The sequence below is a fragment of the Lactuca saligna genome, chromosome 1, assembly GCF_052625555.1.
Source record: "Lactuca saligna cultivar CGN05327 chromosome 1, ASM5262555v1, whole genome shotgun sequence".
In the NCBI taxonomy this organism is placed as follows: Eukaryota; Viridiplantae; Streptophyta; class Magnoliopsida; order Asterales; family Asteraceae; genus Lactuca; species Lactuca saligna.
Window position 1 is genome coordinate 19,181,933 of NC_136417.1, and position 18,270 is coordinate 19,200,202.

Sequence of the window (18,270 nt, forward strand, 5' to 3'; positions counted from 1 at the left end):
TATATATATATATATATATATATATATATATATATATATATATATATATATATATATATATAAAATAAAATAAACGTTAAAAACCATAAGAATGCATAAAAAATACTCAGAGATCACAAATTTTTTTTATAACTTTATATTCTTAAAAATCACAACTTTTTTTTTTGTATAAATTCGCTGAAAAAAAATTTAAAAATAGATTTTTTATTTTTATTTATTTATTTATTTTTAATTTTTTTGGTTTTTTTTTTTCAAAAAAAAATTTCATCGGAATTATATAAGCACTTGCGCTTTTTAAGAATATAAAGTTAAAAAAAGATTTGTTATTTCTAAGTATTTTTTTAATGTATTTTTATGATTTTTAGGGTTTTTTGTTTTTCATAGAACGAAAACATATATATATATATATATATATATATATATATATATATATATATATATATATATATATATATAACGTCCGTAGATCCGGGCTAGTCAATTTAGAGACAATAAGTGTCGAAAATGACTTTTCGGCAAAATATTATTTAAAATAAATAATCTTAACCAAGTTGTAGTATATGTTACAAGGTTTCCGTATATATAAAGACCGCCGAAATCCGAGTTATAACGAAGAAGTTATGACTCGTCGAAGTTTCGCGACGGAACCGACACGATACCGAGAAACGTAAATAGTGAATTTACAATAGAGCAAGATTTAGCCTTAGTGATCTAAACGAAAGTCGTAGAATATGTTAAACCGAAAGCGTCCATAAAAAGAACGTCCAAATCTGACTCGTATGAGGAAGTTATGACATTTCGAAGTTTCGGATTAGCAGTGTACAACCCGAAATTCGAATATTAGATCGAACGATTTTTAGCTGACACAACCTAAACAAGAATCGAAGATCTAGTTATTGGTAGCATAACGATAAAAAGACAGATGAAAATGAACATCAGATGAAGAAGTTATGAGATTTTAACGAACCAATCTTGTCCCGGCTTGTTAAAAATATAACTTTAAAAATGAAGTCAAAATTAGCCGACAGAGTCTAAATGTAAGTTGTAAAGTACGTCTCCACCTACGCGTGAATATAAATAACGTTAAAAACGGAGTTCGTATGAACGAGTTACAAATTATAATAGCATATTTACGTATTAAAATAAAGTATAAATCATATATACATACACACACACACACACACACATATATATATATATATATATATATATATATATATATATATATATATATATATATATACATGTCTATATATCATTAGAAATGTATTGACGATGCGGTCATTATAAGACTAATGTTGAGTTCTTTCGAAATTAGTTTAGTTGAGTTCTTTCGACATTAGTTTAGTACAAATATCGTTAAATCTGATTAAAATAGTATTATAAATGGGTGTTTAGTTGTTTATATAACTAAAAGGTCATTAAGTAATTATGGAGGGTAGTTTTTGAAAATTTAATTAGTATAAATAAGAACCTTGGGCTTTCATATTTCTTGCACCATTCTCTTGATTCAAGAGTTTTTCTCTCCTTATCCCCCAAGCATTTAGGTCAATCATGATTCGACTTCTCTTTCTGTAGTTTTAGTATAGTAAGGTGAGCGTTGAAGCGCTGCACGAATCTTTCTTAGAAAGATTCAGCGACGAAGTTCTGCCCTGCAGAGCACGACTCCTAGCTAAAATCCCCTTGTAAGTAAGTTATGCTTACCCTATTTTAAATATAGTTAATATTGAAAATTAGTATTGTTATTATAAATTTATAATAAATATTTGAGCTATTATTATGACTTATATAAGTGTCATTATAATATATTTTTAACTACTCGCGGTACGGGAAATCTGGTTTAAAGGACCGCATAGAGTTGTTGGATTTTAGAAGTGCTATACGTCAAAATGGCTGCACTCCAGTGTTTTATGTTTGGCCCCTATCTGTACATAGTGGTTGGAAAGTATTGTTTAAACGCTTATATAATAATAATAATAAGACTAATAATTATTCACGGTAAATATTAGACTAAAATCTAGTGGTAATAATTCTAGGTTTCGTCGAAGGAAATTATTTTAAAGTAAATGAAGCGTTGTTCGAGTACCGAGTCACCACCTTCTCAGGTGAGTGCATAGTTACTTTCATCTTACACATAGATATGAAGTATTTTATATAAACTACGTGCTATATGTGCATATTATCTGAATAGTTGCGGTCTATGTTGGATGAACGTTTTTTTATACATGTTTTAAATGATTTGAACTGTATACTTATTTTAAATATACAAGTATGTTGGGTATGAAATGAGTAGATGAATGATGAGAGATAAAAGATGATGTGAGTAAACATTGGCAGCTATAGACTTAGTGCCTAACAAATAACATCAGCAACTATGGACTTAGTGCCTATTGGACAAACACTCGTAGCTATGGACTTAGTACCTGTTAGGAATTGGTAGCTATGGACTTAGTATCTATTAGATAAACACTGGTAGCTATGGATTTAGTACCCAACAACTATGGAATTAGTGCTTTACGAACGAGCATTGACAGCTATGGATTTAGTGTCAGTCCTATAACTCTGGAAGCAAAGGACTTCAGAATGAACGAATGCGGGATAGATGACTCTTAGGATAGATCCTTAAGAGTAAAGAAGATAATGGGTATGGGTAATTGGGTCGATTGTTTGATTGTTTAAACATAATAATTATATAACAATTATTGTTGATATAAAATTTAGGTTATACCCTACCAAATATATTTGATATCAATAAGTTTGGTTGATACAAATTAATAATTAATTATTATTTTTTTATTCGAGTATTAACAAATTTCATGATTTATTTTTGACAGTCCTAATAAAAAAACTAAACCGAATTATTTTATAAATAAAAAATCAGGATTGAATACTAAAATATGTCATTATTTTATTTTATTTATAGGTGATTTTTAATATTTTTTATAGAATAATATATTTTGAGAAATAACATAACTTTATTGTATTGATTATTGGAAACTAATTACATACCCGATACTTATAAGGTAGAAAACAACGACTTCTAAAAGGAGTCTAACACCTAAATACGGAAAAAAAAGACTACTACTTTAGAAACAAGTAAACTTGAATAATAAGGAAACTTAGGCAACAAGGAGACATGAAGCATATCTCAACTCTCCTTCTTAAGATGGACTGTGAATATCACGAACTCCCAACTTGCTACGCAGAAAATGAAAACGATAAGCACCGAGAGCTTTAGTGAAAATGTCAGCAACTTGATACTCACTTCGAATATGACAAGGTTTTACATCACCACCATTTACCCTTTCTCGAAAAAGTAGCAGCCCATTTCAACATGCTTTGTTCTTTCATGAAAAATTGTATTGACTGCAAATATGTCGAGCAACCTTATTATCACATTTTAAGGGAGTAGCATCATGCTGAGAAGCACCTAAATCTTGCCATCTTAACCATAAAACTTCACAAATAGTATTTTCCATCACGCTATACTCTGCTTATGCTGAGGATCGAGCCATTACACTCTGTTTCTTGGTTCTCCATGACACAGGTGATCCTCCTAAGCTGATAAAATATCCAGTACAAGATCGCCTAGTCGTGGGACAGCTCAACCAACTTGCATCACCATAGGCAATAAGATTAAGATTTCTAGTGGTTGGTAAGAACAATCCTTGTCCAGGCGTACCATTTGGGTAACGTAGGACCCTAATTGCAATATCCACGTGAGATTTCTTTGGTTCAGCCAAGAATTAATTGAGCTAATTTACAATAAAACTAATATTCGGTCGAGTAACAGTAAGATAAAGTAGTCTCCCTACTAACCATTTGTATTGTCATGCATTTACTTCTTCACCATTTTCATCTCTATGTAACCTTAAATTTTGTTCCATAGGAAAATTACAAGGTCGGCATCCTTGAGCACCACTATCTTCGAGAATATCAAGAGTGTATACCAAAATGTGATTGCAAATATTCTTTCACTTCTTTTATCTTCCTGCTGTCATTACCTAACAGGAGTATATCGTCAACGTATATGAGAGCAATAACATGTATGTTACCTTGTTGAAGAATAAACATGGAATGATCTGCTTTGGATTGTTAAAAACCATGATTAACAATGGCCTTGATAAACTTTTGATACCAATTTCTTGGTTCTTGACATAATCCACATATTGATTTTTGTAGTTTGCAAACACGCTCATCATTCCTTTTGTTAAAACCTTGCAGAACCTTCATATCTACTTCTTCATATAGATCTCCTTGCAAAAAATAATTGTTGACATCCATCTTGTGTACTTCCCATTTCTTATTGGCTGCTACAACGAGAGCACACCAAGCAGTCAATAGTTCTGCAACCTTCGCAAAAGTTTCATGAAAATCAATTCCCTCTATTTGTGTAAATCCTTTGGCAACTAAACAAGCTTTGTATCATTCAATTTCTCCTTTTGGTTTGTATTTTATTTTGTGTACCCATTTTAAATCAGTGGATTTCTTCCTTGGTGGCAGTTTTGTTAATATCCATGTGTTATTTTCTTCAAAGGCCCATATTTCTTTACTTATGGCATCCCTCCAATTTGAATCCTTGTCTGCTTGTGAGAAGTTCTTAGGTACATAATGAGAAGTAATAGCGGCAAGAAAAGCTTTGTGAGAGTTAGAAAAGTTCTTATATGATACAAAATTAGAAAGAGGATGATGTGTGGAAGGTTCTCCAACTGCTTTTGAATGCGTTAAAGAAGGTGGTAGATTGGTATGAAACTCTTCAAGGTGATTTGGTGTACCTTTGGGCCGAGAACTAAACCTAGTCGGCTGAGGTGGTTGTGTTTCATGTTGTGGTTGAGATTCCGGTGGTGTTATGTTCTTCATCATTAGTTATTTCTTATTGAATCTTGTGTAATGAATCTGTAAAGTCATGGTTTTCAACACTTTTTTCCTTATCATTATTGTTTCCAAAACGGAAAATCTATTCAACAAAAGTAACATTTCTACTTATGTAGATCTTCTCATTTTTAAGGTCATAGAGTTTATAACCCTTTTGTCACATTGGGTATCCTAAAAAAATGCAAGGTCTCTTTCTTTTTAAGAAAACTTATCTTGTTTTCCCAAAGGATCGAAAGCATATGCGAGACACCCAAAGACTTTTATATGCATGTATGATGGATTTTCTTTCAATAATAATTCATGTGGTGTTTTGTTATCTAATACTTTGGTTGGCAGTTTGTTGATGATATAAGCATTTGTTAATACACTCCACAAAACTGGATATGCAGTGACGCTTTAAAACGTAAGGCTTGAGCCATCTTAAGCAAATATCAATGCTTTCATTCTATAGCATTGTTTTGTTGAGGTGTTTATAGGCACGATGTTTCAAGAAAGATTCCATGTTCCTTATATAAATCAAGCATGTGCCGTGACTTGAACTCATAACCATTTTCGGTTCTTATACGTTTTACTCTTTTGTCAAACTGTGTTTTGGCCATGTTGTAAAAAATTGTTAAGAAATATGATGCTTCAGATTTATTTTTCATTAGATAAACCCATGTAGCTCTACTATAATCATCAACAATGGATAAGAAATAATGAGACCCACTTAGTGTAGCATGATCATAATGCCCCCATATATCAACGTGTATAAGCTCAAAACGTTCATAAATTTTCGAAAAACTTATTGGAAAAAAAGGCAATCTACTTTACTTAGCCCCAATACATGAATCACAAAAATGGTTGCATTTTTTCTATATCTATTTGTTGAATATTACTCAAATCTTCTACTGAGGCATGTCCTAATCTCCTATGCCAAATTACTTGTTTTCCAAAAACCGCCATAGCTATCTTATTTTTCTTTAGTGGCTACAAGTAATACAAGTCGTCACGTTCCTTACCCGTCCTAATCAGGTTTTTCGAATGGAAGTCATGTATAAAACAGGAGTCTGGAAGGTGTTAGTGAACATTGCAAGTCTCGAGAGAGTCGACTAACGAACAATAAATTACAATAGAAGTTTGGGACGTTAAGGACGTGTTTTAATTCAAATCCTTCCTATAGTTGTATATTACCGGTTCATCCTATGGGTATAATTTCACCATTCGGAATGGTCACAATGGTACCATCTTTGTTCTCTTTAAAAGATTTCAACCAATTTTTATGAGAAGTTATATGTTGACTAGTCCCAGAGTCTATAATACATGTGTTCCTAGGGTTATTTGTGTTAATCATATTAGCTTGAGGGTTATAAAATTTCTTACCAACCATATTTGCTATTGGAGTGTGATCTTGTGGTTTCAGTAATTGAATCATACGAACACGCTTGTTGTATTCGTCTTTGGTGATATTGATGTTGCTTTGCTCGTTTACAGTAGCGGCATAAGCACTCATTGGCTGTGGTTTCTTCCCAATTTGACTTTTGTTGTTAGTTGATTTCACATTCCACCATTCTGGATAAACTATTTTTTCAAAACTACCATCTATGGTGTGACCCGCCTTTTGGTAGTGGTTACACTGCCTATCATCGTTCCTTTTATTGTGATCATCTCTTTTATTGTTTAATTGAGTATTTGTTTTGGTGGTTTACAGTTTGTGTTTCTTCCGTTTACTTGGAAGGAAACATCTACTCCTGTGGCGTGACGAGTGGAGCCAATGATACGTTGTTGTTCATCTTGATTCACAAGGTGAAAGACCATTCCAAGGGCAGGAAGTAGATCAGTGCTCAAAATTTGAGTTTTGACTGTGTTGAATTCGTCGTTAAGACCCATCACTGAAAATCATAAAGTCGTTCTTTGTCACGTAACGTTGCAATTTCTTTGGAGATGTTGCACCTACAACCTTGACAATTACACATCGAAAATTAAGTTATCGATTGGATTTCATCCTAAACACTCCTTAATCTATTGTAATAGGAATAGACAACCATTCCTTCCTGGCGAATGGTGGTAATGGTGCGTCTAAGATCATAAGCCCTTAGGGAGTTCTCTTTATTGAACCTCTCTTCAGGATTGATCCATATATCATATGTAGTGATGCCATAGTTGACACTACTTTTGATTTCTTTATCCATGGAACTCACGAGCCATCCACGAACCATGACATTGCATCGCTTCCAATTCATCAGATCTGGTGATTCATCGTTGGGCATCGACATGGATCCATCAATGAATCCAATTTTATCCTTTGCGTATAATGCGTTCGTCATCTCGCTCTTCCAATCGTTGTAGTTTCCATCACGAAGTAGATTTTCATAAACAAAGTTTAGTCTGGGATGATCGGCTGATGATAGGAAATATGGGGACAAGATGTCTATGATCGACATCTCTTTCTTTCTACCAAATTTTCTACTGGTACCGTTCATTGTTAAAGAATAAAACTAGGTCTTATTCTTAGGTTTGTTCTGATACCACAATATATTTTGAGAGATAATAGAATTTTATTTTATTGATTATTGAAAACTAATTACATACCCTATATTTATAAGGTAGAAAACAACTGACTTATAAAAGGAGTTTAAAAGTCAGGAGTCTAACGTCTAAATAAGGAAGCAGAGACTAATTCTTTAGAAAGAAACAAACTTGAATAATAAGGCAACTTAGACAATAATGAGAGGTGAAACATATCTCAACATATAATAAATAATCTTAATATTTTAAATGATTACTTTTATATAAAGTCCACAATCTCTTAATTGCATATTTATTACACGTGAAACACACACACGTACACACACACACACACACACACACATATATATATATATATATATATATATATATATATATATATATATATATATATATATATATAGTGAGGTTTAATAGAGAACCATAGTTAACAAAGGAACTAAGGAACCAATCTTTGTTTCAACTTTTAAAACTTAGTTTTTATCAAAAAAAAGTAAAAATAAAGAATTTCATAACCTTTTATCATTTTTCCAATGATATCAAATTCGATTTTTTTTACGTCAAATTCACAATGTGAATTTTTGAAAATTCACAACGTGAATCCGAAAAATATTTTTCACATTCACAATGTTAATATATGAATTTAGATATTTTTAGTTTTTTATTGTCGATAAAGAATAAGCTCTACAAATTGAAAAAAAGATTTGGTTCCTTGAAGAATCAATAATTATGGTTCTCTATTGAACTTTTCTATATATATATATATATATATATATATATATATATATATATATATATATATATATATATATATATATTCAACTTGTCGACATGGTTGGGAGACCTTTCATAAAGATTCTTTATCATATTTAGATAAGGTCCAAAAAGTTTCCAGCTTGTACAGAATGTCCAAAATCATGAGTTTTCTGGGTTTTTGGTCTAAAAAACTTTGAAATTACGTATTTACCCTTTAAATTTCAGTTTTGTATTTTCTTTTCTTGTTTATTTTAATACTTTATGAAATAAAAATAAAAAAACAAAAAAGATAGCACTCCACCCCTACCGGTACCCTCTCCCCCCCCCCCCCCTCTCTCTCTCATCCTACGACTAAAAAACCTAACTTCTCCATCATCTTCTTCCCACAGGTCTATCATCTTCTCTCCATAGACACACCACCTGCAACCTCATATTTGTTATAGTTCACCGATAAACAAACCCCCTTCACATCATAATTCCCACCTTCGACCACTGCAATCATAAACACAACCTGCAAATCATAAAGAAATCACACACAAGTTCATTTTTCTTCAACCGGGTTTACACCATTTTTGACTTTCTCGAGTGTGTGTGTGTGTGTGTTTTCTAATTTTTCTATGCGTGTATTGAATCCAGATGTCAAAACTTCGATTACTTGTGAAAATATGCTTCGGTTGTCCTTTCTTCTTAGGAGCCCTAATTTCTTTGATATGTGTGTGTTTGTATGGACTCTTGAGGACCACAAGTTGACTATACGTGTTCCACCCCCAATTAACCCCACCAAGGATGGGTAAAAAGATGTAGAACATATGTATTACTTCCCAATCAGTTAACAACCAATACCAAGAACAAAGGTTTGATTCTTTTTGTTGGAAGTGTTGATTAACGATTGAAATAAAGAAACCCCAAAAAATGAGAGAATTATAGGTGTATGTAAAGAAGATGATGAACAAGGGAGACTTCTCCCCATTTTCTTACTAGGCCTCAGTCTAGAATGAAAAGGGAATGTGTTCGATTGTTTCTTGATTTCGACATTGCTGCATGATTTATCCATTGTTGCTCGATTTAAAACATCCCATCTCACCTTTTTAGTGCAGAAAATCATGAAAATGGTGTTTGCAAATTTGTTTCGATCTCTACTTGATATTATTACCCATGAAAGCAAGCTGCTAGATGTTTTGAGATTGCTCAATATCTTCCTTTCAAAGAGAACAAGAGTACTTGGGGAGAATAATCAACGGAGAGAGAGAGAGAGAGAGAGGGAGAGAAAGAGAGAGAGAGAGAGATGGGGGAGGAGGAGGAGGAGGAAGAAGAAGAGAGAGAAGGGTAGGGCTCCGGTGGGGGTGGGTAGAGAGAGTGAGATAGAGATAGAGAAAGAGAGAGAGAGTTAACTTAATTCTTTTTTTTTGTATTAATATTTATAAAATAAAAATATAAAAAATACAAAAAATAAATTTAAAGGGCAAAAGAGTCAATTGAAGTGCTCCATGGACCAAAAATACAAGAATTTCTTAAGTTTAGGACCAAAAACCCATAAAACTTTTGATTTTGGACCTTCTATGTAAGCCGGGAACTTTTTGGACCCTATCCAAAGATTTTTGCAAACCACAAGGACCAAATCTGCAGTCTTGTCTCATATTTATTTATAATATTTTTGCCAACTAGATATTTGGTTGCGAATAGCAACGTGTTGGTTAGAGTTTAACATTTCTTTTTGACGAATCAAATTTATTTCTACTTTTTATTTTTTATATCTTTTTATCAATTAGAGGATGTTAAAAGATAGAATTAGTTATTATTGCTGGAAGATATTAAAGAGAGAGCGAATGAAGTAATTATTTTATATGACTATAAATATGTATAAAATAAAAGATAAGAGGATATTTTTTATTTACTTATTTTGAACTAAATGACTTCAAGACAAATGGTATTAGGTGACGTCTTTCCTTTTTTGGGTTGAAAGTTCAAGTTTGATTGTGGACACATGGAGTTAGAAGTTAGACTTAGGAAAATAGTAGATTTTCCTGTTCAACATTCTTTTATTTTATTTTATTTTTGTTGTTGTTGTAACAAAACCTCATAAATGATCCTTATGATTTCTTAAGATATAGTTTCTAAGTTTAAAAAATCTCATAGATAGTCTCTATGGTTTTAAAACTTTTATGTGATAGTCCTCACCAGTGGCGGATGTAGTGTAGAAACAGTGGGGTCCATGGCCCCCACTTGAAACTAGAATCAATCTTATATATTAGGGAAAAAAATTATTTATTCTTTTAAATTGTGCAGATGCCCCTCTCTGGCACCCTCTTGACCATCTTCTCTTATTTAAAGCATATGCTTTAATGGATATATTTTTACCCAATTTTAGTTTTCACCATTAATTTTATTTCATTTCTTTTGAAAAACCCATAAAAAACTCCATATACTTTTATTACTCTTAGGAAACCACCATCAGTTTCTTGCTTTCTTCTTAATGCTGCCATTGTTGGAGGAATGCTACAGTTGCCTAAGGGATCTCCGGCCACCGTCACCGAAAGGTACTATTGTTAGTTATATGGCAGACCCGGTTGATATTTATCCTGGATCCGCCACTGGTCATCACATACATAAAAACACTTATTTATCCTTTTTGATATATTTTTGATCTGTTGCCCTCTTCAGCGGGATCAAATGCTGATAGGGTCTCCTTCGAATGGAATTCTTGGCCTGGTAGTATCTTTGGTTTGTGTCTTATGCTTATTGTTACTTAGAATTTCAATTTTTGGTTATTAGCTTCGATTAATCTGCTAAGATGAGAGAACTTGGAATGGATTCGTGATGGAGATCGGATGATGGGTGGAGCAGAAGCTGTTCATACTCAAACAAGAACTTTAATTTTCAAGCTGAGAAGAGATCATACGCAAGCCCTAATGTATTGTCTTTCATTGCAAACTTTATTGACTCTGTTCTAGGTAGTGATCTTTGGCGTGTATGTATTCGATTGGGAAAACTGGTTGATGTGTTTATTTTGAATAAGCGAACTCGTATGGATAAAAGGTTCAGTTTTATTTTATTCTCGAATGTACGTATCAAAGACTGCATGTTCAAACAATTGTGTGATGTGTGGTTTGGGTATTACAGATTTGTGGTCTGGCAACGAACGCCTAGGCAGCGTGCTTGGTTCATCAGTGGGCTTTTTGAACTTTTAGTCATGGACTTATTTTGGGGTTTGGGCTTGTTTCTTTAGGCTATGAATTATCTATTTGGGCTATTCTTGGGCCTCAAGACTTTGAGTGGGCCTTAGGTTTTGTTTGGACCTCGAGTTGTGTTGTTGGGCCATTAGTGAGCCTTGCGCCAAGTTTGGGTTGGCCCATTAACAAAAGGGTAAAATGGTCTTTTACCCAAGGATTCAAGACATATGAGTTGAGACCACAGTTAATGTTTTATGGCATAATTATTAGTTGGGTTTTATTTGTTGCTAGTGTGTAAAGTCGGTGCGCAACAGCAACGAGTGTAGGAGTTATTATCCATCGTTTGAGGTGAGTTTCCTCACTAGGTTTATCCGGTCGAAGGCACCAATGTCAGCCCGTGTTTATGTTATGTTAGTATGCTAGTTGTCTTCATGAATCTTCCATGTGTATGTATTTATATGCTTGCCAGGCTATGGCCCGATGACCAATTGTGTGCTATGTATCTTTGTGATTATTTGATATATGTTATATGTATGTTGGGCGGGCCCCGATCTATTTACCGAGCAGGGCTCGATGCCAGGAAGGTTCTGATGTCGGGTGGCGCCCGATGCCGAACGGGGTCTAATATCGGGTTAGGCCTGATGATAGGGCGGGGCCTATTATATGTTTATTCATGTATGTATGGTATGTGGTAGTTTGGGGAACTCACTAATTTTTGTGCTTATGATTTAGATACTTCAGTTTTCAAATGGAAGAGCTCGTGATGACTGTAGATCATACACCACATGGTTTCGCATATGTGATTTACTCTAATCTGATAATGTTTTGATGAATCTCAATTAACTTGGTTTCATGGAAATGTTATGTATCAACGATTTGCTAATCTGAAAACGGAAATTTTATGTCATTATTTTTGGGACGTTTCAAGTTGGTATTAGAGCCTTGGTTTGAGGGATTTGGACATAATCTTGGGTGTGTTTGAACTCAAACTGAGGATTTGATAAATTTCTCAAAAATAAAAGTATTTTTAAGAAAAGTTTTCTAAGATTAGAAAGGGTGCGGTGCATACAATCAGACGAGCTCAAGTAAGTTCCTCCCAAAATACCCATACATGCTTACTATGATAGATGATATGATTATGAGAATTTCATGCTAGATTAGGGCTAAGGATCTACTCAGTATTATATGATAGGAGATATGCCTTTATATGCCTGATTGTATGAGCTTTAGAATTGCATGCTAGTATGGATTCCAGATAAGTTGATAGAATGGCTTGATTAGTGTATGTTGGTTAGATTTTTGTTGCCTGAATGTTGCTTGCTTTGTGCTTTGTGGGGGCCTTAGTGATGTGAATCAGCTACTAATTGAATATGTTAAGCCGCATGAGGCATATGTTAAATAATCTTAGAGTGATGGATTTGACTCTATTACGCAACTCTCGTTTGAGTCGAACTGTTCTAGGGTTGAGTCTTTCACTCGAATGTTTATCTAATCTCTGTTGCATGTGGCTATATTCATGAGGAAGCTAGTTGACATTGGTGGGAGTCCATCAACAACTGAGGGTAGGGAGAAGTCGAGAACCAAGGAGAGCCTAGGAACTGCTTCAGTGGGTTTAGTTACACTGTTTAGCGAGTATTTGGTGCATCAGTTGGAGAAGGTGACTTAGAGGATTTGGGATAATTCTTGAGGAAAGTATAGATAGGTGTAGAAGGTAGTATTGGGTTCGTACTACTGAAAGCACATGATCCATACTTGGATCCGGGAGAGTCTTGGAGAATCTAAGAAGCTTATGCGAGGAGGATTCTTGGGTATGTATTAATCTTTGGCATGTTGTATTTTAGTTAGAGATGAGCACTCGGAGAGCAGATTATGGTTATGGTTCTTGTCCTTGTTCGGGTTTCGGATTAGGTGCAAGTACTGAGCCAATTAGCGAGTAAATGTGGGAGTTCATCTCATCGAAGATTACCCGCAGTATTTTGGAGCAGACCCCTATGATCTTTGGTTCGGCCACGAAGGGAATTTTGGAGCTATTGGATAGTCAGCTATTGGATCTATTGGATAGTCAGCTATTGGATAATCATCTATTTGGGTTCGGAGGTGGGTTATGCACCATGTCTTCAGGAGCGTCGACCACATGATTGGATTACCCCAGAGGTTTCGTGAGCCCTACGCGAGGAATTACCCAACATCATTGGGCGTGTCACTAACAGATTGATCGCTAGGTTCCAGGGTCAGACCGCGACTATTCAGGCGGTTGATGGGGTGTTTGGGGTAACTCGGGAGTGGGAGATTGGTTTGGATAGGAAAATTAAGGAAGAAGAAGCAGGATCATGGTCTGGGTCGACGATCTGAGTAGTTGGATATTGTTGTAGCTAGTGTCAGAGACCCGAGGAATCGTCGTTGTTGCACGAAGGACGAAGTGACACATGAGGATGTTCGCAGTAGGTCTAAGTGCGGAAGGTGAGGATAGAAGGGTCACCTCCGCCAATAATGCACATGGGAGGTAGAGTTGTGCCATCGTTGTCAGGGGTGGAGCCACCTTAGGGCCAGGGTAGGCCCATGCCTACCTTCAAATTTTCATTTTTTTTTTTTGCATTCATAAGTAAAATATTTTTTGGTTGCAATTTATTTAAAAGATATTTTTAGTTCAATTGGTAAGACATTGTATCTCCTTCCTAAACACTCAAGTTCGATTCTATTCCATTACATTTGGTTTTTTTTTTAAATAATTCATTTTTAAATTTACATTTTGACCCTTCATATTTATTTAGAAGTTCACTTCTTTTGGTAAGTTAGTTTTCAAATTTTATATATTTTACACCTCAAGTTTTATAAATTTGCATAATTTCATTTTTAGATAATTTTATTTAGTTTTTAGTTTTTTTAGATTTATTTTTCTTAGACATAAAAAAAATTGTATTTTGGGCTATATTCACTTTTTGTATAAAACCTTCAAAATCAATGTGCTCTCTCTCTCTCTCTCTCTCTCTCTCTTATATATATATATATATATATATATAAATTATTTTGTAAGGACCACCCTAAGATTTTCTTTTGGCTCCGCCCCTGATCGTTTTCATCAGCCTGGTCATATCAGGGCGAATTGCCCCCGCATAGTGGTTGGGGCAACTCAGGTTTCTTCACAGGTACTTCGGCAAGAAGAGAGATTCAGGGTTTCTTCATATGATATTGAGGGTATGTTATCTTTTTCCTTCTCCTTGGTTATCCAAATTTATATTGTTTTGGAATTTTGTTTTGGCTTGGGTAAGCATTATCTCTGGTTTGGTCCTCTGCTATTGTCTAGGTTATATTATCAATGATTGTTATATGCCGTTTTACATGCCATGAATCATCAGTGGGTCAGTAAGTGGTTGCATATCGTTGAGGGGGTTTCAGAATGTTTGGTTGTTATTCTAGTTCTTGGTCGGGATTGGTTCAGGGTATTGTGTAAAATATCTATGGTTAGGATTCAGCGGGTTAGTTGTCAAGTATCGTCAGGGTTTAGTGGTTTTAGTTTTATGTTAGGTTGGTCACAAGGAGTGCCAAGAGATGTGGTCTATTGCTAAGATTTTAGTCTTTTCATTGATGTAAAGGGGTTTGAGATTTGGGTGTTGTATCCTTAAATGTGTCTAGAGTTATCAGTTTGCTGGGATTTTAGGAATTGGGCGATCATTGAGTTTGGCTAACAATGGAACGTTAGTATTGATTAGTGTAGTTCATAGGCATTTCATGCTATATAAGGATGATGTTTTTCGGGTTAGGAATCTATCGGATTTATGAGATGAGAGAGAGCTTCGTCAAATCCAAGTGGGGGAGAATCGATCAAAATTTCCAGAGTTGGATTGGGTGTGGAACCAAGGCAAGTTTTACAACTTAGTCAAGAGGGAGACGACCCAAACGGTTGTCTAGATTGAGGTTGCGTAAGAAGGATTTCAGGAAACTTCCAATCGTTGGTCAGCGCCTTCTTTATTAGATATAGTATGTTGGTGGTTGAGTCCAGGTTAAGGCTTTAAATTTTGAGGTATGAACCGAACACCTGGTTGAATGTGGTTAGATGCAGGTATCATCTTAGGATGCATGGGATTGTGATGGGTAGGTATGGTTAGGCCATGGGTGGTAACCATGGTTGGTTTGTAGTGTTGTCAGGTAGCGATGGGATCGTAACATTCACCAGTTCAAGGTAGACTACCATTGGCGATGGTCATAAGCGTAAAGGGGGAATCAACTCATGCGTTGGGCACGTCGACTGAGATTGTCGAGGAGTATTTCTATGATTGAGTTGAGAACCTTTGGGGTCCGATGCGGATTCGGGCCTGTATAGCTCTAGACATGTGGGATCTGTAGGCGAGGCCGCTCCGTGGTATAGTTGGGTGGGACCCATGGGCGAAGCCCATGTAATTATGGCAATACAAGTGGGACCTATTGGAGACCGTTGGGTCAAGGTTTTGGATCTTGAGTTTCAAGATCAAGTGGGTGGTCAATGTGTGATGTAGAGGGATTTATAGGTTGGGTGGCGTTGTTTTTTGGACTCTTGGGAACATGGTGGTTGGACTACGTGTAAGACTGGTAGTCTTAGTGATGGTCTGGGAACCTTTATATCTCGGTCTAGTGAGGGGTTGTTGTGAATTAGAAGGTTTTGGGTGAAATGCTAGCGCAAATCCATCGATCTTGGGTCATAAGTTAAGTATCAGGTTGGATTTTTGGGTGAGATCTCGATTTGGGAATCGTTATTTTTTTAATGCAAGATTTTCTTTCCATGGTATAAAAATTTGGGGCACCTATATGCCGAGGCATCAATCAAAAGGTCTGAGGGTAAGGAATACATTCAGTTTTGGTGATAGATCAAGCTCTTGTGATTGTGTATTGGATTGCTTCCATAATTCCATTGGTGAAGGGCATCAAGATAATTCAAGGTAGTATTATTGATTTGGAACTCGTGTGTGGGGGTATCTTGTTATTCAGAGGAGAATCTAAGTCACTTGAAGTTTGGATTAGATAATCTCAGAGTAAATGCTTTGACCCTATTACGCAACTCTCATCTGAGTCGAACTGGTGCAGGGATGAGTCTCTTACTCGAAGGATTATTTGAGCCTTCTATCAAGTATAAGTATTCTGCAACAAAAATTGGTCTGTGATTCTGTTTCCTAGTGGGAACCTCAAGTTCTCAAAAGTTGACCAGTTAATTGGGAGATAAGTGGAATGGTTTCAGCAATGGTTCAATATGGGCAGTTTGTCAGGGAGCCATACCATCTCGAGAATTCATATTTCAGATTGAGTAGATGTGGTTATTTCGCAAGTGGATGTTTTCGGGTGGCGAAAGGATTCGTCTGTCTTCAGATTGGAGAGCCCTGCTAGGGTTGGGTTCGGTTGCCTTTGGAAGGTCGTGGTACACTCTTGGTTGTGGCCATGTTGCTTAGGTTGTTAGGCATGCCAGAGATGGTAAGGAATGATTTCAAGGACAAAATCTAATTTTAGTAGGGGAAAATTGTAACACCCTGTTTCGAATCGTTTCCGATTTTGGGGTGGTGATCAAGGATTGGGTATTAGCAGACTTAGGAGCCTTAAAGAAAGTTTTAGACCCATTTAGACGTGGGTAATGTTGGTTATGTGATGAAAGAGTTCAGTTTGTGTTTTAGAGGCCAAAGGTATCAGTAAAGGTGTTGGTTCGAGCCTTTTTTGAATTTCAGATATAATTTCGGTTGTTTTTCATACTAAAGAAAGTTTCTATAACTGTAGGGCTTTGTGTTACCTTTCCGTAGGTATAAAGAATGTCGAAAACGGTTAAGGGATGCAAAAGTTATGATCTTTTGAAGTTAGAAGGGTTTGGACCAAACCGGGTACGCATGGTGTACGCAGGAATTTGGATGAGAGAGAATTTTAGAATGCCTTGCGTTCCCTAAGGGAACACGTTGCATTCATCAGGCCGGATTAAAACCCTAATTTAGGGTCGTGGACCCTATTTAAAGACCTTAACTCACCTCCAACCCTCATTTCATTCTGCCTCCATCCTCTCTAACACTAAGAACGAAACCCTAGCCTCTATTTGAGTATTTCTTGAGCTTCATTGTGATTTTGTGTGTTTTTGGTGATTGAGGAGGAAGAAGGAACTTCTTGAAGAGTCATTGCTTGACTTAGAGCTTTTGGATTCAGGCCTTGTGCACCTAGATCTATCTTCCAGAGGTATAATATAACACCCCTCTGGCACGTATCACAATATTGTCCGCCTTGGGCTCCAAACACAAAAACTTCCTAGGGGGTCACCCATCCATGGATTGCTCTCGCCTGGGCATGCTTAACTGTAGAGTTCTTATGGGATCTGCTGCCCCCACGACTTTAAAACGTGTTGTGATAGGGAAAGTATCCATACCCCTTATAAGGAATGTTTAGTTCTCCTTCCTAGCTAATGTGGGATCAGGTGCAGCTAACCTGCCTGCCTTCACCCCCCCCATTATAGGTTTCGACATCCCCATCGAACACATCGACCTATGCTCTGGCTCTAATACCATTTCTAACATCCATCTCTGACACGTATCACAATATTGTCTTCTTTGGGCCGCTCGACATGAGGACTTCCCAAGGGGTTACCCATCCCGGTACTACTCTACGCTTAGCTGCAGAGTTCTCATGTGATTTTTTGCCCTTACAACTTTAAAATGTGTTGTGATAGGGAAGGTATCCACACCTATTATAAGGAATGCTTATTTCTCTTTCCCAGTTGATGTGGGTTGCACTTGATCCCACATCATCTTGGAAGGAGAACAAAAAATTTCCTTATAATGGGTGTGGATACCTTCCTTGTCAAAACATGTTTTAAAGTCGTAAGGACAACAGATCCCATAAGAACTTTGTAGTTAAGCGTACCCGAGCGAGAGCAATCCAAGGATGGGTGACCCATGGGAAGTTTTCGTGTAGGGAGCCCAAAGTAGACAATATTGTAATACGTGCCAGAGGGGGATGTTAC

The 18,270-nt window shown here is 35.8% G+C and overlaps 1 protein-coding gene across 1 annotated transcript; it reads right to left on the reverse strand.

Moving 5' to 3' along the window:
* Positions 1-6,860: 6,860 nt before the first annotated feature.
* LOC145003172 (uncharacterized) lies at positions 6,861-7,337 on the reverse strand. Its single transcript, XM_078962306.1, has one exon. The coding sequence runs from the start codon at positions 7,335-7,337 to the stop codon at positions 6,861-6,863; it is 477 nt and encodes a 158-aa protein (XP_078818432.1).
* Positions 7,338-18,270: the final 10,933 nt, after the last annotated feature.